Raw genomic sequence first — 20,693 nt, 5'->3', positions numbered from 1 at the left:
ACAGGCAAAGAAGGCAAATTATTAAAATTCCCTGAGGAGATGATGGTTTATTTAGAAGAACCCTAGAGAGTCAGTCAGTCAGTCAATAAACATTTATTAAATGCCTGCTGGGTACCAGGCACTATGTTGAGGAAAATTAACACTAACTGAAACAACAGCGAATAACTTCAGGACAGTAGTGGGATGTAATAAAGGAAAACAACAAAAGTCATTTGCCTTTTTTCATATTATTAACAAAATTAAGCAAGAGAAAATAGAAAAAGAAATTCCACCCCAAATAACTACAAAAAGTCAGGAACATCTGGGCCTCCACCCACCAAGTCTCATTTGGGGCTTCTTTGAATACAACCACAAACTACTCTTTATGGAAGCCAAGGAGATTTGGCTAACTGGAGGAGGGCAAACTGTCCAGTGTTGGGCCCTGGCTTAAGAAATGCCTGACAATCGAACGCGACCTGCCTCGACAACACAATAAATGATGATACTCCCTGAAGCAGAGATATAGATCTAGGGCCTCCTCAAAGTGCCAAAGGGTCACTTTGCAGAACTAGAAGAAATAACCTGAAGGGAGCCATCCTTCCAGTGAGGCAGCCTGAGGTCACACTCCTCCCCTGACATGCTCTCTGATGTCTCACTGTGCCAAGCTGATGATCCTGGGGGAAGAAGGCCTGGCCAGCAGAACACAGGCTCAGGCAGGGCCTACACTAAGGGGAAAGGACGGGCCATGGTCCAAAGACAAGCCACGGGAAGTCTGGAGGTTCACTGGACCATAGACTAGGGGCTGGAAGGGGCCTGATGAGTTCATCTGGTACAACCCCCTCATTTTAGAGATGAGAAAATGAAGGGCCAGAGAAGTCAAGAGACCTACCAGCTGGCACAGCTTGTGAAGACCACCCCCCAAGGCCCAAACCTGGTCTCAATCTCCATGGGTACAACCACACCAATGAAATCTAGGGTCACAGGGTATCTGTGCTGAGAGGCCTCAGAGGACCAGGCCTTGAGTCCAGACCACACCTGAATAAGACTATTCTGTGCCTTCCTCTGCAGGACATCATCCAGTCTTTGTTTGAAGATGCCCATTCTATGTTGGGATAGTTCCACTTACTTGGAAGTTTTCCCCTAGCCCTGACCCTAAATCAATCCTAAATCTGCCTTTAAAAAACCACCAGGCCAGTATGGCACCACAGATGAAGAGCTGGTCTCCGAGCTGAGGAAACCTGTGTGACCCTCAAGGAGCTCCCAGCTGCTCTCTAAGGCTAGAAGGCCCAGAGAAGTGCCGCTCTCGATCTACAGGGGTAGGCAGTCTTTCCTAAAAAGAAGGGGTCTGACCCCGCCTGAGGGCACTGTGAGGCCTCTATTCCTGTGGTCTCTGATGCCATTTACTCTCAGAACTGCCACACGACCAGGCTGATTCCTACAGGGTCCTACTGGTCCACTAAGACTCTGAGAACTTTTTTGGGCACACTGCTATCTAGCCACTTCTCCTCCATCTTGGACTTGTGATGGTGGGTTTTTTGGACCCACGAGGAAGAAGGCTTTACGTACATCTCGAATACTCTCATCTTATTAGATTTCGTTTGGTCTGTGCTGAGATTTTTAGAAATCCAAACTACCATTACATGTGCTGCTGGTTGCTGACCACCACCTCAAAGCACTCAGCCTCCTGGCCCACAATCACCTTGTTTCCCTAGGTTATTTATTAATGCGGCTTATTTGGATCCTTGAAGTCCTGAAATAAGAAGGATGACGCAGCCTTCCTGGGTGGCCACACTGCGCTGTCAGCTCACGCTGTGGTCAGCCAAAGCCCTCAGAAGCTCCGGGTACACTTGGCACTTGCCAGGCAGTTATTTTCTCAAAGGACTAGGTCCTAAGTAGCATTCCATATTTGGAGGCATGTGGTGGAGGGCTCAAAAATATCAGAAAAACAAGGAAAGGGAAACCAAGGCCCCACCAGAAAAGTGAACGCAGCTAAGAATGATTCATCTGGTAAAAGCCCTGGGCTCTTGGGCAGAGGAAAGGGCAGTCAAGGTGTCACTTCTGTCTATAGGTGGACCAGAGGGCAATGGTTTGGAAGATAAGAAGAGCCCTTCAGCACAAAAGGCAGTAGGAGAAGACAGCATACAACTGGAACCTGAGGAAGGCTGTGGAAACTCCTTCCCCGAAGAGCTTTAAAAATTGGACCCAGGCAACAGCCAAGGAAAGAGCTGGCAGGGCTCGACAAGTCTGCTTTGGATCGAGGAGCTGGACTCAAAGTCGAGAACCGGAATGAATGCACTAAACAAGCCTCCTGAAAAAGGGCTTTCAGAGCCAAATATGCTCTGATCCACGGTTTTCTGCATCCCATTAAGGCAGTGGCGGGGAGAAGAAGGAGGAGAAACAAGAAGTCTAAGAGCTCACAAAAGACTAGGAGTTTCCCTTCAGTGGAATATTCTCATCCTTCCCAAATCTGAGGGAGGCTGGGAGGGTGCTGACTGGGGCAAGAAGGAGCAGGTCCTGAGGGCCTGATCCACGGCCTTGCCAAAGAAGGTTGTTTTGGGGCTGCGGGGGGAGAAGCAGACTCAGGCAAAGCCATGGGTTTGTGAGCAGAATGTCACTGCCATGCTGCTTGTCCATTCTTTGCTTGGAGGGTACACTTGATCTAGTCACATTTTTTAGGTTTTTCTCCTAGTCCAGCCAGGACAACAACTATTTTATTAAGTAAATGCCTACTGTGTGCCAGGCACTATAGTAATTGCTGGGAACATGAAGAAAGGCAAAAACTAGCCAATGTCCTGAAGGAGCTCCCAGCCTAATTAGACTGGGAAGTTCAGTAAGGGTTGACTTTAAGGAATGAAGGAGCAGCACCTACTTTTCGGTTAAAAGAAAATGAATCTGACATTACTATTAAGTTCAATCCCACATGTCCTGGAGAGAGAAGGCCAAAGCGGCAGTGCCCATGGCCTGGGTGCTGCTGCAGGCAATGGCGACACCCAGCCAGGGCCTCACAATCTGGGGATGGGAAGTAAGAGTGGACAATGAAAAGAGGCATTGGACAGAAGGCAGTCTACAGGGAGGGAGGTGCCACGAGCCAAGGACAGTTCCTGAAGGACTGAATGCAGCAGATTCTGGGGCCCTTGGTACTTTGAATTAGAGTTCAGTGATAGAGGAAGCTTGGAAATCCATGACAGAAGAAATCTTACCCTAGGGACCCCATCCTCAAAAACCCCTCCCTTCATCCACCTACCTCCCCTAGTTATCACCCCATCTCACTTCCCTTTTGTGGCTCCTGTCCTTGATTTTGTTTCTGTTTTTCTTTTTGTGGGCAATGAGGGTTAAGTGACTTGCCCAGTGTCACACAGCTAATAAGTGTTTGAGGTCACATTTGAACTCAGATCCTCCTGAATCCATAGCCAGTGCTTTATCCACTGCACCATCTAGCTGCCCCCTCCACCTAGCTGCCCCCTGGCTCCTATCCTTGAGAAGGAGCCTCCACCTCCTCTCCTCTCACTCTCTTCTGAACTCTGAAATCTGGCTTCTGACTTTATTATTCGACTGAAACTTCTCTCCAAAGTTACTAGCTCCTAGACATTTCTCAATTACTGAATCAACTGGCTTTTTCTCACCTTCCCTCCTGACCTCTATGCAGCTTCTTTTTTTTTTTTTTTTTTGATGAGGCAATTGGGGTTAAGTGACTTGCCCAGGGTCATACAGCTAGTAAGTGTTAAGTGTCTGAGGCTGGATTTGAACTCAGGTCCTCCTGACTCCAGGGCTGGTGCTCTATCTACTGCACCACCTAGCTACCCCAGTTTTTTTTTCCTTTTTTTCTTTTTTGCGGGGCAATGAGGGTTGAGTGACTTGTCCAGGGTCACACAGCTAATAAGTGTCAAGTGTCTGAGGCTGAATTTGAACTCAGGTCCTCCTGAATCCAGGGCCGGTGCTTTATCCACTGTACCACCAACTGCCCCTCCTCTATGCAGCTTCTGACCCTGTCCTTCAGCCTCTCCTCCATCTTCCTCTCTTCTTTCTGAGGTTTTCTGACACTGGTCTCTTCTGGTTCTTTTCCTCCCTACCTGACCAATCCTTCTCTGTCTTTTTTATTGGATCTCCATCCAGGACACACCCAATAACTGTGGGTGTCCCCCAGGGCTTTATCCTGGGCCCTCTCCTCTCCTCCTTCACTTGATCTCATCAGCTCCTATGGATTTAATGATCATCTTTCTGTTGATGTTTCTCAAATCTACTTAGCCAGCCCTAACTTCTCTCCTGCCTTCTAGTCTCGCATTTGTAACAACTGCCTACCGGATATCACAAAATGGATGTCCAAAGACATCTTAAATTCACTATGTCCAGAATTAAACTCACTATCTCCCCCCACCCCAAACTGTAGCTTTTTTCTAATTCCCCTATTTCTGTGGAGAGTCCTCAACCTCCCAGTCGCCCAAGCTTACAGTGTAGGTATCACCCCTGACTCCTAACTCTCACCCCCCAAATATCCAATTTATTGCGGAGGCCTATGGGTTTTACCTTCCTGACATCTCTCGCATACACCCCTTCTTTCCTCTGACACGGTTACCACCCTAACACAGACCCTGCCGCAATCACCTTTTGGGTGGTCTCCCTGTTGGGCTTGGTCTTGAGTCCATCTTCCATTCAGCAATGCAAAGGTCTGACCTCGTCACCCTCCCCTGCTCCCCACTCAAATTCCAATGGCTCCCTGTCACTTCCAAGAGCAAACATAAAATTCTCGGTCTGGCATCCAAAGCCTTTCCTAATCTGTCCTCCCTTACCTTTCCAGTCTTCTTACACCTACCAGCCCATCACACGCTGTGATCTGCTGACACAGTCCTGCTCGTTGTCCCATGAACAGGACTCTAAACCTCATTTCGGCCTCTTGGCGTCCCTGGCTTCCTTCAAGTTCCATCTAAAATCCCACCGTCTATAGGAAGCCATTCCAGATTTCCCTTCATTCGAGTGCCTCTGCTCTATTATTTCCTTATTCGTCCTGTCCACAGCTTGTTGTGAGCATGTTGTCTCCCCCATTAGACTGACTGTGAGTTCTTTGAGGGCAGGAGCCATTTTTTGCCTTTCTTTGCATCCCCATTGCTTAGCAAGTACCTGGCATGGAGCAGGCATTTAATAAATGTTACTAAGGGTCTGGGAGGAGCGGGTGGCCCAGGCTAACCAGCATGATCTCCAGGCCTTGGGGTGACAGCAGCCACAGCAGGATCCCAACAGCTAGGCCAGGGTTATGAGAAGACCAGTGAGCTTAGGAAAGGCCACAAGGCACTGAACAAGATTCCCTCCATAACACATCCAAGTGAGCAGTGAGGCGGGACCACCAGGGGCAGCCCCTTCCTCCTCTGGACAGCCCTCATTGTTTAATTTAGTGTAGACATTATTAGCAAGCTCTTCCTTGTCTCTTCGCAATGTCCATCTAACACTCTGAAAGGTCATTTTTATCCCCAGATGAAATCACATAGCCCTGAATCCCTCTACTGAAGGAAAAACCTTTTTTCGAAGGCTAGCATTTCCTGAAAGTGGCTGAGGTTCCCACTCCTCTTGTCCACATGTAAAAAGGCAGGATTCTATTGTGGCCAAGCCAGATGAGGTAATGAGGAGCCGGGTGATTGGCAGGGCCAGAGCAGCACCTGCATGTGGACATAAGAACACCCACTGAGAGGGATGGTTGCCGGCTGCTAGCTGCCATAGGCCCTGAAAAGGAGACAGGCCATGGGTGGTCTTCCCCAGCAGGTGTCTCTGACTATCTCCCTCTCAGGGACAGAGGTGGAGCTGCCTAACACCCCCCCACACACCTCCCTTGTTGTAAGCCCTCCAGGAGAGCGAGGCCCTGAGTGCTCTTTCTAAGGAAAGCAAACACAGCTTGTAGAACACTCGTGCTCTCTCCAGGCTCCCAGCTGCCAAAGGCTGACTTGGGGAAGACTCCCAAATCTCAGGCTGCAAATCTTGCTCCTACAGTGGGTGAACATCCCAAGGCTCTGGGAAGTGTCCTCACTCATGTGGGGTCTGGGCAGATGGTCCAGGGCTCTACCCTCCTCCCAAGGTCCCATTCCCCCAAAACCATAAAAAAGGGCAGTGGTCAAAGAAGTAGAGGCTCCTAGCTCTGCTCTGAAGGCCCAAGCACCAGAGTTCCCAGGAGGGAGCAAGTCCAGCCAAGCCACACACACAGTAATCCCCACTAAAAAGGGGCCATCCCACCTCTCCTTGGACACCTCCCAGGAGGGGGAGTCACCACCTCTTTAGGCAGCTTGTTCCACTCTGGAATGCTCTCTTCATTGGACAGCTCTTCCTGATGTCAAGCCTAAAGTGGCCACTTTAAATTCCCCCCCCCCCCCCCCGGCCCCCATCCCTGGTGCTACCTTGGGGGCCAGTGAGGACAGAAGGACCCTCACCTCCCCATTCTGAAAGTTCTGCCTCCCTTAATGCAGGCCAAAGTCCCACTAGTTTGGGTGCTGCCACACCCCCCACTGGCTCATTTTGAGCTGTCAGGCCATCCAAACCCCCAGATCTTGTTCAGAACTGCTGCCTAGCCAGGCCTCCTCCACCGTATACATTATTTTCCTAAGTCTCTGGACCTGGAATGAAGCAAAGAAATGAAAAAACTGGAAAGACTGCTGGTGTACCACAAAAGAACGCCTACAAGTGTGGGGCGGGCTCACCCCCCAGCCATCACGTGGCTGAGGTGGGAAGCGGACCAATGGTTAGCTGCAGAGGCACTCTCTGCTCTCTTCTCCAGACAACTGCCTCATCCCATTAACAAAAGAAACTCCCACAGAGCATTGAGGACCAAGAGCCAGGAGATGGGGGAATATTCAGAACAAAAAACCAGCCCTTCATCTGGACTCCCAAGACTGGCACTTCCGGCCCCAATCTGTCACTAACAGCCTTGCAGGAGTCCCCCAGCCATCAGTGCCTTCCCCACCAAGACGGTATGCACCTACAACGCACCCCCCCCCCCAGCTCAAGCTCCTCAAGGTTGGGGCTCTTCTCATCTTCCCTCTAGTCACAAGGCTGAGCACAGTGACTAGCACTCACAGAATCCCAGCTGCCCAGCAGTGGTCATGCCACTTCACCCTTCTCCTCTGGTTTGGGAGCGATGAGACTTTTTTTTTTTTTTAATGAAGTCCCATTCCCCTTAGAGCGCCTGAGGCTGTACACGGGCCTCCCCTCTGCCAGCTGCCTTCCATTTTCCCAGCAGTTTGGGCTTACACAAGAGTGGGTTTGCTGAACGCTAGGCAGGCCCCAAGTCTCATTGCTCCAGGCCTTGGTTACTAGTCTGTGCCCCACACATCAGCTTTCCGTTGTTTCCCTAGTAGCCAAAGCTCAGCTCCTTCCTGCTTCGTGGAATACTGCAGGACCTGGCACTGTGAACTCCCCTTCACCCAATTCTTTGCCATCATTTTTCAGGAGATTCTTGGCCTTGTTTTTGTTCAGTGTGTCCATGCTCAAAGAGCCACAGGCCAGGCTGATAATGCCAGGCAGTTCCCAATACACAGAAGGGGCACCTGAAACACGACTTGCTCACCAGGCCACAAGCACATAAAATACAAACAGCAAGCCCCACACCATGCCTTCTTCAGCTCCCACTCAGCCCTCTGCCATGTTGGCATGAAAATGTCAAAGCCGCCTGCAAGAGCCCTGCCCCCCAGAGTCCTAGGAAGACTCAAGCTGCCCCCTGCAGCCACATGGCAGCGGCCTCCCTAGCCCTGCACAGCAAGTAGAGCTCAGGGCTCAAAGCTGGCCTGGGTCGGCTTCTCTTGCAGGTCACTGTAGTGTCCACCAGCTTCTGGACCCAGGCCTTTCCCAAGACCCTGGAACTCAAATTGAACTCCAGGTCCCTGAGGTACCCAGGAGCTGGGCACATGACTCCCAGCTCTGCCAGCAGTGAGCTGGTAAAATGGATAGAGCACTGGGCCTGCAATCAGGAAAACTTGAGGACAGATAGCACCTCAGACATTTTCTGGCTGGTGACTGGGCACACCACCGCTGGTTGCCTCAGTTTCCTCAACTGTAAAATGAGGATAATCATTACACCTTCCCCTCAGAGTTGTTGGGAGGGTCAAACAGGATATCTGGCAAGCACTTATTGCAATGCCCAGGCTGCCACGGCACAGGGCAAGGCTGCCTCCTGATAGGCACAGAGGGAAGCGCAGGGATGACAGAAGGTCTGACCACTGCCCTTTCCATATCAGTGCAGCCTGTTTGGAGGGGCTGCTATTCTCTGTACAGTGTCTTTGGGGAAGGGGGCCACTGGGCCCAGCTGAAAGTGGACTTTTAGCTTTCTTTTCATTAACTACACCACCACACACAATCCTCTGGCTGTCTTATGGTCTAATACACAGATAAAGCAAAAGACCAGCAGCTAGATTTTGTACCCATGGAAGGCTCTGGACACCCTGTCTCCAAACACACAGACACACACACTGACACTTACACACTCTCAGTCACACAGACACACACAGACACACAGAACACACTCACACACCCTCACAGATGCTTACAGACACACTCTCACACTTACACACTCAGTCACACACACACCACACACTCAGACACTCACAGAACACATTCACATACTTACACACAGACACACACTCAGAGAACATACTCACACATAGACACACTCTCACAGACACTTACATAAACAGACACACACACTCTCACATAGACACACACCCAGGCTTGCTAAGCTCCCAGCACTGTCCTCCCCATCCGCCCAACTCCGATTTTAGTCGTTGGGGTCTAAGGCTGACAAGCGCCCACAGGGAAGCCCCAGACTTACCTCTGCAGGATGGATGCCTTAATGACGAGTTCTTCGTCCAAGTCAGCCTCGTTGGCCATGAAGAGCAGCCTCTTTCCCGTGCTGTCCACGCCGATGAAATCCCGCTGCTCCACTGGGCCACAAGAAGCAGACAATCAGACATGTGCACCCGGTATCAAAACCTTGGATGCTCCCCTTCCTCAGCCCAACAACACAGGTGGAACCTTTCCACACATTTCACACTACCAGGGCTCCACTCACAGACACCAGGAGAAGATGGGCGCAAAGCGAGTGCCCATCTCGCTCACCCAGAGGCCCCTGCAGTAGCTGCCAAGATGGCACCACAGGGTGTCTGGGGCTGCTCTCTAGCTGGGCCTCCAAGAATGGCTATGATTCCACCAGGCAGCCTGAGGAGCTAGAGAGGGAGCGGTCAAGGAAAACGGAAGGGAGTTTCAGGCAAAGACTTGAGCGGTGTGGAGAAGGTGAGAGCATTATGTTCTGGGAACGGGCAGGGGCCCAGCCGGACTGTCCTGCACACACTCATAGAACAGACAGAAACAAGGCTGCCAAGTCAGCTGGGGCCAGGAGAGAGGAGGCCTGATATCAGGAAGATCTGAGTTCAAATCCAGCCTCAGACACTTACCACCCATGTGACCGTGGGCAAGTCACTTAACCTCAGCCTGCCTCAGTTGCCTCATTTTTAAAATGGGGATAATCACAGTGCCTACCTCCCAGGGCTGTTGTGAGGATAAAAATGCACCTTAAAGTGCTTTATAAATGCTAGCTATTATTATTTTCTCAATGAAGTAGGAGATGAGGTCCTAGGCTGAAGGAAAGAAAGGTTAGTGTGGGAGGTTTGAAGAGAAATCAGGTTTGAAACGGCCATTATGGGGTCTCAGTGCATGCAGTGAGAGCCCAGTTGAAGTCAGATAATGTCATTTTGTAGCAGAATTCCCAGAAGGGAAGGGCCAGCCAACTGAGGATGCCTCAGGCATTACAGCCCCCACCCCCAAGACCACCACCCATCCTTTTCTTGAGGGCCTCAATGATCCCAAGTTCTTCCTTTCTGATATTCCTTCCCTCTACAGGGCAGCCAGATCCCTTTTCTGGTGACAGGCCTTCAAATTCCTGAGTTACTTTCAAACACTCTTAGGTTCCCAGAGGTCTTCTCTTCTCTTCTCCTTTCTTCCTACAGAGGCTTCTCTGGCACCCCAAAGAATCTGAGAGTTAGTCCCTGATCTGAATGTTGCCTCCAGCGCTGCAGATGACCATTCCTCCCCATGCCCTGAATTCACTGTGCAGTCCATGCACCCCAGGGGAAGGCCCCCCTCTTTTCCTGCCATCGAGGGGGCACCAATGGAGTACTCATCCTGTCACATGACCACTGACCCCCTCCTCTCACTACCATACACCACTCTGATGCACAGTAGGCACTTAACAAATGTTCACTGAATGAGTGACTGTGCAGGTTCTTATATGCTACTCCTGCTTCTTCAAAATTCCTTCGTGGTGACCTGGTCTCTGCCCTCAGTGGGACCCTCGGTTTGAATTCTTTGGAGGTGGCTGTACGCGCTTTTCACCACCATCCAAAATTAGAGGAGCAGAATGGCTTTCAGTGATGGGCCTCTGGAATAAGTCCAACCCAGTGTGACTAATGAGGCCCGTCTGACATAATTTCATCATTTCTTCCTGACCCATACTTTCCAAAATATAAGAAATAACCAAATATCTCATGAAATTGCCTTTGGGTATGGGATAAAACAAGCTCTGCCAGCTCCAACTTACTTCTTCCTCCTGGTTTCATTTAGAGTATGCCAGTCAGGAGCAATACAAATCACCTTGTCCAGGCCTAGGTCCACTCATGGGTCACTGGACAAGGGGCTCCCATTCAGAGCGCCAAGAATGAGACTGGAGTATGGAGATGACAGCCTCACTCCTGGAAGCCCTGTTCCCTTTGCCAACACCGACCCCACCAGTGTGGAAGCAGAGGGCACTCCTCAGGGCTCAGGCTAGCCAGCCCCCTGGGACCCTTCAGTGCTTTCCCAGGCCATCTCCCCCGCACAGCTACCCTACTCTCCTTTCCCCATCTTGACCCCTTGGTGAGCCAGTTCATCTCTGCACTGTCCTCTTCTCTCAAGTCCCTTGCCCCTGACATATCCCCAAGCCTGTCTTGCCAAGCTTCCTCCTTGGCTCACTCCCCACCATCTGCTGCCTTTGCTTCTACACATGTGGTGCTAAAAGAAGGTGGAGACATCACGAAACCATGCTGAAATGAATCCACTACAAATTCATCTTATAGAACCTCAACTGGGCCCTCATGGGTGCCAAACAATCCTGTTACACCTCCCTAATTAACTCACTTTCCCATTCACCACAGCAACTCTTCCAAATAGTTTCGTCCTTCCTCAAGCCTCCCACAATTCCCCTTCCCTCCACCTTGTCAGATCAGAACCTCATAGTTGACTGAAAAACTTGAAGCCCATACAGAAAAGGAAAATGACAAATGCTGAAGGGGATATGGAAAAACAGGGATACTAATGTGCTGATGGTGGAGTTGTAAATTGGTCCAACCATTCTGGGGAACAATTTGGAACTATGCCCAAAGGGCTATAAAACTGTGCATGCCCTTTGCCATAGCACTCTTAGGTCTGTACCCCAGAGAGCAAAGGAAAAGGAAAAGGAGTCGTATGTACAAAGATATTTATAGTGGCTCTTTTTGTAGTGGCAAAGAAGTAGAAATTGAAGGGACAGCTATTAATTGGGGAAAGTATACGATTGTGATGGAATACTACAAGAAGAAATATATAAGAAATGATGAGCAGGATAGTTTCTGAAAAACCTGGGAAGACTTATATGAATTGATGCCAAGTGAGGTGAGGGGAATTAGGTCGTTATATACAGTAACAGTAATATTATAATGTTCATCTCTTTCTCTCTTTTTTTTTTTTTGCAACATGGCTATGTATAATTGATATATTCCTTGCCTTTTTAATGGGTGTGGGAAGGGCAAAAGGGAGGGAGAGAATTTGAAACAAAACAAATTTAATGCTAAAAATAAATAATAAAATAAATAAAAATGAAAATGAAATTAAGAAAGTGTTGGAAAAATGTTAATAATTCAGATTAAATTTAAAGAATAGAGGCCATTTGAAAAGAGTGCCTCCTTTTCTCATTACTCCTCTCACCTCTTCTCATTACTCCTCTTGCCTCCTTTTCTCATGACTCCCTCTCACATAACTATGATACCTTCTGCCACTTTCTCTTTCTTTATCCCTGTCTCCTATGAGGTGACCCTTCTCCCTGCCAAGGCAGACCCCTCCATACACCCACGTGATCCCATGCAATCCAGTCTTCTCCAGTCCATTATCCATATATCATTCCCACTCTCCCTTACCTTCAACCTCTTCCTGTTGACTGGCTGCATCCCTACTACCTATAAATATGTTCATGTGTGCCCCATCCTCACCCGATCCTCCTGGCTCCAAAAGCTATCATCCCATCTCTCCTCTGCCTTTTGTGGGGATACTCCTTGAGAAGGTTACTAACAATAGTTGCTTCTGCTTCCTTTGTTCTCATTCTTTCCTGAACTCTGCAGTCTGGCTCCTCAGCTCACCATTCAACTATTGGCTTTACTCAACAGTTACTCCCTGATGAACTAAAGCCCATTTTAGGTGATGTGACAAACCATGCATAAGGCAGGACGGGAAGGAGGGATATAACAGCAATCTGAATCAGATGGACTCCTCCTTCCCACAAAGGCTGCCACTGCAAACCCCTGGGCTTAGAGAGCTGCACTCAGGAGCACATCTTGTATCCTAGAGGAGTGACGGCCTACTTCCTGGGTGGTGCTGTCTCATAAAAGACATCATCTGTCTTGATGACTCAATCTCACCTTGTCCTGATCATGTCACTTGAGACCAGTATGCATCTGGTCTGCAACAGGAGGGACAGGGTAGGATCAGAGCTTTAGGGAGATCACGTTGGCAGCAGCGTGTAGGAAGGATGAGAATGGGCAGAGACTTGAGGTCAGGAGAACAATTACCACCAATTCTAATAAATGGTCCAGGAAAGAGGCAATGAGGGCCTGAACCAGGGCGGTGATCACTGTGCACACTGAGAGAGGGACGATGGATTCAAGAAATGGTGTGGAGGCAGAAACAACACCATGACAACTGATTCTGTACATGAGAGGAGTTAAGTGAGGAGGAGGGGGAGACCATCTTTCTTATTCCCTGATCTACCAGTCTGGTTGCACTATAAAAGAGGACAGGAGGTGAGTCTGGCCTGCTCTGCACTTGAAGAAGCCAGGCTGACTTTTCTCGATGCTCACTAACCAGTCTTTTTTTTTTTTTTTTGGTGAGGCAATTAGGGTTAAGTGTCTGAGGCCAGATTTGAACTCAGGTCCTCCTGACTTTAGGGCCAGTGCTTTATCCACTGCTCCATCTAGCTGCCCCTAACTAATCAGTCTTTTAATAATGCGTCTGAGGACCCAAAGCCTAAAGTTTGTAGACACCAATTTCTTTCCTTTCCTGAAATAAGGACAACATTTGGGCATCTCTGGCCCTATCATGCCTCTTCCAATCTCTGTGGTCTTTCAGATCCTACTGACTGGAGCTCAGAGGTCAAATTCTCCGGTTCTTTTGGTACTGAAGCTCACCTGGGTCAGATGCATTGAAGTCAGAGGGCAGTCAGATGTTCTCTCACTATTTCTCTATTTCTTTTGGAGCTTGTCTTTCTATTGGCCAGCTGACTTCTGTTCTTTCCAGGCCAAATATCCCTTTGCTTGGCAAAGAAACCTCGAACAAAATTAGAGATGAGAAGCTTCTCTCCATCATTAGAGAGTCTGAGCAGTAGCACTTATCTCTTCCTGATTGTTTCCTGTTTCCCCTAAATTGCTGATAATAACTATTATTATTATAATAGCTAACATCCAAACAATGCCAAGTCCTGTACAAATATGTTTGCATTTGGGTTTCACAACAACCCTTCTGGAGAAATACTACCAGGTTTATTACTACTCCTCCGTAGGAAAAAACAGGCTCAGTTCAATGACTGGCCCAGGGTAACACAGCCTCCTAGCTGATATCAAAGGCAGGATCTAAACTTTAGCTCCAAGGTCAAGACTAACCATTCTTATTTTTTATTTTACTTTTTTTTTTTTTGGCAGGGCAATGAGGGTTAAGTGACTTGCCCAGGGTCACACAGCTAGTAAGTGTCAAGTGTCTGAGGCCGGATTTGAACTCAGGTCCTCCTGAATCCAGGGCCGGTGCTCTATCCACTGTGCCACCTAACTGCCCTAAGACTAGCCATTCTGAATCTGATTCAATTCAATCAATGTATTCAGTGTTTAACCTTGTGACAGCAAGGAAAGGTATAAAGCCATCAATGTAAACAGTCCTTGCCCTCAAGTGCTCACATTCTAGGTAAACTTCCTTGCCAGCTCCACCCAAGTCAGAGCTTTAGCCACTCCCTCTGCTATAAGAATAGTGAGGGGCAGGGGCAGCTAGGTGGCGCAGTGGATAAAGCACCAGCCCTGGAGTCAGGAGGTCCTGAGTTCAAATCTGGCCTCAGACACTCGACACTTACCAGCTGTGTGACCCTGGGCAAGTCACTTAACTCCAACTGCCTTAAAACATCCGGGGCCATCTCCAGTTGTCCTGATCTATATCTTGCCACTGGACCCAGATGGCTTGGGAGGAGAGTGAAGTGGGTGACTCCCTTAAATCCAATTCAGTGCAAGTCATGACATTACCTGGTGTCATGGTCTTCTTTAAGGTTAGCAAAGTACTTACAAATACTGTCTCATCTGATCCTCACAACTACCCTGGGAGGTAGGTGCTGTTATTGTCTGCACTCTCTCCACTGTGCCACCTGGACCAGCAGGTCTCAGACACCAAACATTTCAAGCCAACAAGCATTTTTTTTTTTGGCGAGGCTATGGGGCTTAAGTGACTTGCCCAGGGTCACATAGCTAGTACATGTCAAGTATCTGAGGCCGGATTTGAACTCAGGTACTCCTGAATCCAGGGCCAGTGCTTTATCCACTGCACCACCTAGCTACCCCAGGCACCAAACATTTCAAGAGAGGAAGTGCAGTGCAGTGGGACGCACTCTGGGTTTGGAATCAGCAGTCCTGGGTTCACACTGTCCCTGGAACTTACTAGCTGGATGACCCTGGGCAGGTGACTGTGAAGGCTAAAATTCTAGCTATATTGTCTAAAATATCTAATGAGTGGTCGCCAATAAATTATAAGCTTTAGGGGCAGCTAGGTGGCGCAGTGGATAAAGCATCAGCCTTGGATTCAGGAGTACCTGAGTTCAAATCCAGCCTCAGACACTTGACACTTACTAGCTGTGTGACCCTGGGCAAGTCACTTAACCCCCATTGCCCCGCAAAAAAAAAAAAAATTATAAGCTTTAGCAAGAGTTACTTTTAAGCATTTATTAAGGAGAATAAGAATTTGGTAAAGAGAGAAGGAAAGGCCTAGATTCATCTATCTATTAAAGGGAGAGTGCATTTCTAGCTGCCTCCTCCACCAGAGTCCTCAGGAAAGAGAGAGTGAGTCAGAGCGCCAGCCTCCAACTTCTTCCTCCCACAAGCCAACGTCACTTCCTGATGCCAAAGAAAAAATGCATGGTCCTGCCCTCAGAGATCTTCACCTCATGGCAGAGCTTTTCTACAGTAAGTCTCCAGCAGGTGGCGTCATTCCAATCATTGCATGACTTAACCTCTCTATGTCTCATTTTGGGGGGAGGCTCCAGAGAATTAATGGTGGTTCCACAAAGGGGGATGGGGGAGGAAGGGCTCGGGCTCTAGAGAGGATCCACATCCAGGGTACCAGTGGCCCCAGCTATGGACTTAATCTGAGATTCTGTCTACATGCTCCTTGTGGTTCCCAAATGAGATGATGTATGGAAGGAGACACTTAAAGCAGCCCTGCACAAATGTTAGCTGCATCTCTCTCTCTCTCTCTCTTTTTTTTTGGGGGGGGGGCGGGGCAATGAGGGTTAAGTGACTTGCCCAGGGTCACACAGCTAGTGTCAAGTGTCTGAAGTCACATTTGAACTCAGGACCTCCTGAATCCAGGGAGAGTGCTTTACCCACTGCGCCACCTAGCTGCCCCCTAGCTGCATCACACACAAAACTGGGCCTGTGAAGTGTGGTGGATGGACTAGGCCTTGGCTGAAGCCATGGTCCTACAAAGGGAATGCACCAATTGGAAGCTAGGGTTTGAGTGGACACAGGATTGGCAGGCAGACTACATGCTTTTCATCATCTGGACACCTTGGACAGTCTGGCAAAGCCTAGGGATACTGTGGCTCTTTGGCCTGCATTCATAATTAAAGAACATGCTAGATTTCAGTTAGAAATGAGTGAAAATAAAGCCCCATCAAAGATGACGGGCCCCTGGGAATCTCTGGGCCCATGGACCCCAGTTAGGATCCCCTGCGCAAACTAGAGCTAGAAATGACCTTGGGAATAACAGAGTCCAGTTCCCTCAGTTTACAGATGAGGGGAGTGAGGCCCAGAGGGATCGAGGAATCTGTGGCCATTCAACTGGTCAACAGCAGAGGTGAAGCTGGAGTTCAGATCTCCCAGCTCCCAGGCCACGGCTCTCCATCCCCCAAGCCCACCTACGAAGGGCTCCATCATGTTGACACTGGACTGCATAACCAAGTCCCCAGTGGTATGATTCCGATCCAAACACGCAAAGAAAACTTAGGATGTTATTTTTGGATCAATCCTGGAATATTCTGGCCCTGCCCAACTCCTTGGGGCTCCCAAAACCACATAGCAAAAAGAAGGGCCTGGAACCAACTGTTTCTGTAAAGATAATTTTTTAGCTAACTTGGATGTTTAACCCTTTCCCCACTCCCCCTTGGCCTTCAAGTGTATTTGCTTCCCTGTAGCTGACAGACTAAGCATGACCTCAATGAAGCTGAAATCCCAGCCTCCTGCACAGGCTGCTTCTGGCAAAACCCAACTTTGCTTTGGACGTAAAAGAGCTCCCCTCAAGCATGCCTCTGGAGAAGCGCTCTGCAGTCTGGAGCCCATTATGAAGGCCAGCCCTGTCCTGCAGGCCCCCTCCACTGGGCCAGCTCTCGTTTCATCGGTCTCGGTCTCCTGAAGCTCCGTCTTCAGCTCACCTTGCTTCCTCTCTCAGGGTATGCATCCCTTCCAACAGTGTTGTCCCTGATCCCTGGGCACAGCATAGCTCCAGCTGCCTGCACAAGAAAGATGAGACCCATCTTCTCTCCAAGCAACAGCACCCCCATCCTGGTGCCAGCTCTAAACTCTGGACCTTGGCCTTGTCTCTTCAATTCTGTCACCATGTCAGATGCTTCTTCCTTTGTTGAAACTCCATCCCCCTTTCTCTTCCCACCACTACAGCCCTTGTGCAGGTCCTCAAGCACAGGTGGTTAGCAGAATTATAGAATCTCAAAGAGCTGGACCTCTGAGGTCCAGCCCAACATCCATTGGCATCCAAGGGGTAACCTAGCCTCCATTAGAAGACTACCAGTGATGGGAGACTCAAAAGGGGCACACCAAGAGGTGACAGACTCAAGGGGCAGCACGAGATACACGTTTGTGGCCACAGTCAACGTGGGAATCCATTCTGATGATTATGGTGCTTCTCTTTCTTTTCAGTGGGGAAGGGGCACAGGGAGGAAAGGAAGAAGCTGAAATAAGCGCTTGTGAATTGAAAAATTAAATTTTCTAAAGAAGATGGCTGAGGGAAGGGGGTAAGAGGTGGAGCAAGGCCAGGAGAAGGGAGGGAAAAGGCCTCCTTGAAGAGCCAGACTGAGAACACTAATAACCCCTAATGTCTAGAGAGAGCCCATTAACCACAGCAGGCCAATCTCCTTCTGTCTAGCTGGAGGGAAAGAGAAGAAAGAGGACGACGCTACTGCAGAGCCTGGAGGAATGGAGGCGGTGAGGAGACAGCTGTCCCCTCTTCAATGGCTCTCCCACTGCTCTGCTGTAATCAGCTCTGCTGGGACATCTGTCCCCCGAAGGCTCATGGGGTGAAGGGCCCAAGGATACCAGGTTTCTGTGGGCAGATGGCTCCCCAAGGGGCTGACAGGCTCACGGCCACCACTGAGGGCCCAGGTGTCTTCTCCCATTTATCTGTCCTACCAGGCAGGAAACAAAGGCCATGACAACCATGGAGAAAAGGGGCCAGACTTGTTCTTTTGAGCCCCAGAGGGCAGAACAGGAAGCACGGTTTGTTGCTGGTACTGGGTAGGTCCCCAATCACTGGAGACTTTCAAATCCAGTATATGGTAGATACTGGGGTTCTTCTGGGTGACAAGAATCCAGTCAAGATGCCTCCTGGGTCTTTTACAACTACGAGAGCCTGGGACATAAGGAAGGACATGGACAGCGACTGTTCAAGATGGGAAGATACTGATGAATTGCTGTCAACACCAGGGGAAGGAGGTCAGCACTTTATGAGAATATTTTAGTTGGACTTTGAGAATGAGAGGCTGTACGAGACCACCTTGAATCCTACCATTCTTCCCCTATGAGAAAGGTGGAAGAACAACCCCTCAGGTGTTCCTTACCTGGCTTTTTTTTCCCTTTCTGTCCTGGGACTGGTTCTATGGACTCTTGGCCTTTCTTCATCAACATGGAAAGAGAAGCATCATGTGCGCGGAATAAGTCCACAACTTCATGGAGCGCAACGTCTGTTATCAGATCACAGCTCAGCACCAACACATCTGTCTGGCAGGCAGGAAAAAGGGGCATCAGAACCACGAACTTACAAGCGCTCAATCTCTCTCTCACACACACACACTCACTCACACATACACTTTGTCCGTCTGTCTGTCTGTCTGTCTGTCTGTCTGTCTGTCTGTCTCTCTCTCTCTCTCTCTCTCTCTCTCTCTCTCTCCCTGACTCATGGGGGCTCAGGAACAATGGCAAAAAGGAAAATCAATATGTTCACCAAGTAGCTGTGACTATCATCAAATCATAGACTAAGTGAGGAAAGGTAAGTTTAAATCAGTCATTTTGGAGAGATTAGGGAGGGAGAAAGGAATGAGGGAAGAGAAGGGAGGCAGTTGAGAGGGAAAAGAGGACGAAGAGAGAGAGAGAGAGAGAGAGAGAGAGAGAGAGAGAGAGAGAGAGAGAGAGAGAGAGAGAGAGAGAGAGACACTGACCAAGCAGGCTCTTCTGGTAATTCACCCAGATACAGATAATACTGCAAGAAGGCAAAGAACCAAAGAAGGCAGGGGCCCCAGGCGCTGCCTATTGCTTTTGCCCATTGTACTGTTCTGGCTGATGGAAGAGAGGGTTAGCCTTCAGAAGGAAGGAGATGCCAGCTCTGGAGCCGTCAGGGGCCTCTGAAGCTATAAGCCCAAGCCCCTCCTTTGAGGGGGACTTGAACTCATCTTTTCCTTCCCAATGTACTATCGGACCAGAAATGCGAATGGCGTGGCTGAGCCCCAGGGGGCAGAATGAAGAACACTGAGGGGGACAGGCTGGTCCCTTACACTGAAAGCTGTCCCAAAGAGGAAGCTGTTTCCAGGATGGGGTGTGTGGGGAGTGAATGCTCCCTCCTTGGAAGTCTGCAAAGCAGAAGCCAGCTGCCTACTTCCAAGCATGCACTAGAGTGCTTAGCTGCTCTTTCCCTTCCAATCCTAAACTTCTAGGATTCCAGGCCCCAAAGGCACCCCCCAGCAGCCAGCAGCTGCCACACACAGAGCATCAGGCCCACAGATGCTAGAGATGCTCCCCAGTCGGGCGCCCTCACAGCTCTGAGCAAGGCTACATGCCCATTCTTTTCTTGTATCTAGAGGCAAATTTTGAGTAGAATAAATGCGAGAGCCTGGAGGGCCAAAGGACAGGGCAGCCCTGCTTGTCTGCCTGCCATCTGTTTTCCTTCACTCTCCCAATCTGTAAATAATCAGCCCTGGCAGAGGCAGGCCAGGCCACCCCGCCCCCAGGGCTCTCCCCATCAGCCCAGGCTCTGCACAGAAGCTGCAGCCCCCAGCCCAGCCCTGCCCAGGAGCCCCATTCGAGAAGCTCTGGCACATGCTAAGCTTTCTTTCCTCCTGCTCACCCTCCCTGCAGGCATCAGCTCTCCCCCAGTCTGACAGCCAAGGAGACACTAGGAGAACCCAGGGCCTCTGCTTTCGGCTTTCCTGTGGCTGCCACAGACACAACACTCACTGGCCACTCCAGCTTCGATTTTCCTTCTGCCAATGTGTTTGGCTAGGCTAGGTCACATAAATCCAGCAGGCACTAGTACGGAGCAAGCAGATCTAGAGCCCACATAAAGAGAGGAGGCCCTGGGCATGCAAAGTGACTTTGTGAGCTTGGGAAAAAGCCCCCAATCTATGGGATAAAGACTCTCATAATCCCACAAAGCCACTGAGCCTAACTTGGCATGTGCTGGGAAGTGAGACACTTGCAGCCCCACAAAATCATCCAAGACACTGACAGTGAAGACTGTGCAAAGCCTGAGGCAGCTTTTTGTTTGGGGGATAAAAGAGAAATAGAGGAGAGGAGCCCTGTGAGGCCTGGGACCAACAAAGCCGCTGCCTAGGGCCCCACAGGCCCCAGCCGCCTGGAGGGCGGGGTGCCTGCCCCACGCACAGCAGGGGAAAGGCTGGGAGGCCTGCCTGTCTGAGGACAGAACCGGGTGGGCATGTGCAGGAGAAACCACTTGGGTGGCAAAGAGCCCTGGAAGAGAGGGGAGGCAGAGCCAAGCCAAGCCCACCCGCCTGGCTGACGCCCCCTCCCCCCTTCAGGCCAGAACAGCCTCCCTACAAGGCCCACAAATGTCCATCTGGTCAAAGGGCAAACACAGAAGAGGCCAAAGCACGAGTCCTTCCCCCAAAAAACCCTCCTCATCATTTTAGAAATAAATAACTCAATGGAATCACCCTCAACTGAAACAAATGAGGTGTTCCGCCTCGTGAGGACGTC

At 49.8% G+C, this 20,693-nt stretch overlaps 1 protein-coding gene across 1 annotated transcript in view; it reads right to left on the bottom strand.

The window, feature by feature from the left end:
- Positions 1 to 20,693, bottom strand: part of EIF2B3 (eukaryotic translation initiation factor 2B subunit gamma) — an 80,536-nt gene that overhangs the window by 37,896 nt on the left and 21,947 nt on the right. Inside the window, exons 4-5 of the mRNA XM_043962965.1 lie at positions 18,326 to 18,485; positions 8,780 to 8,891 (exon numbers count right to left, since the gene is read on the bottom strand). Coding sequence (XP_043818900.1) covers positions 8,780 to 8,891; positions 18,326 to 18,485 — 272 coding nt within the window. The remainder of the gene's footprint in view (positions 1 to 8,779; positions 8,892 to 18,325; positions 18,486 to 20,693) is intronic.

This window comes from Dromiciops gliroides, chromosome 4 (assembly GCF_019393635.1).
Source record: "Dromiciops gliroides isolate mDroGli1 chromosome 4, mDroGli1.pri, whole genome shotgun sequence".
Taxonomy (NCBI): domain Eukaryota; kingdom Metazoa; phylum Chordata; class Mammalia; order Microbiotheria; family Microbiotheriidae; genus Dromiciops; species Dromiciops gliroides.
Note: the sequence above shows the minus strand (reverse complement) of the source record. Positions and strands in the feature narration are given on the sequence as shown.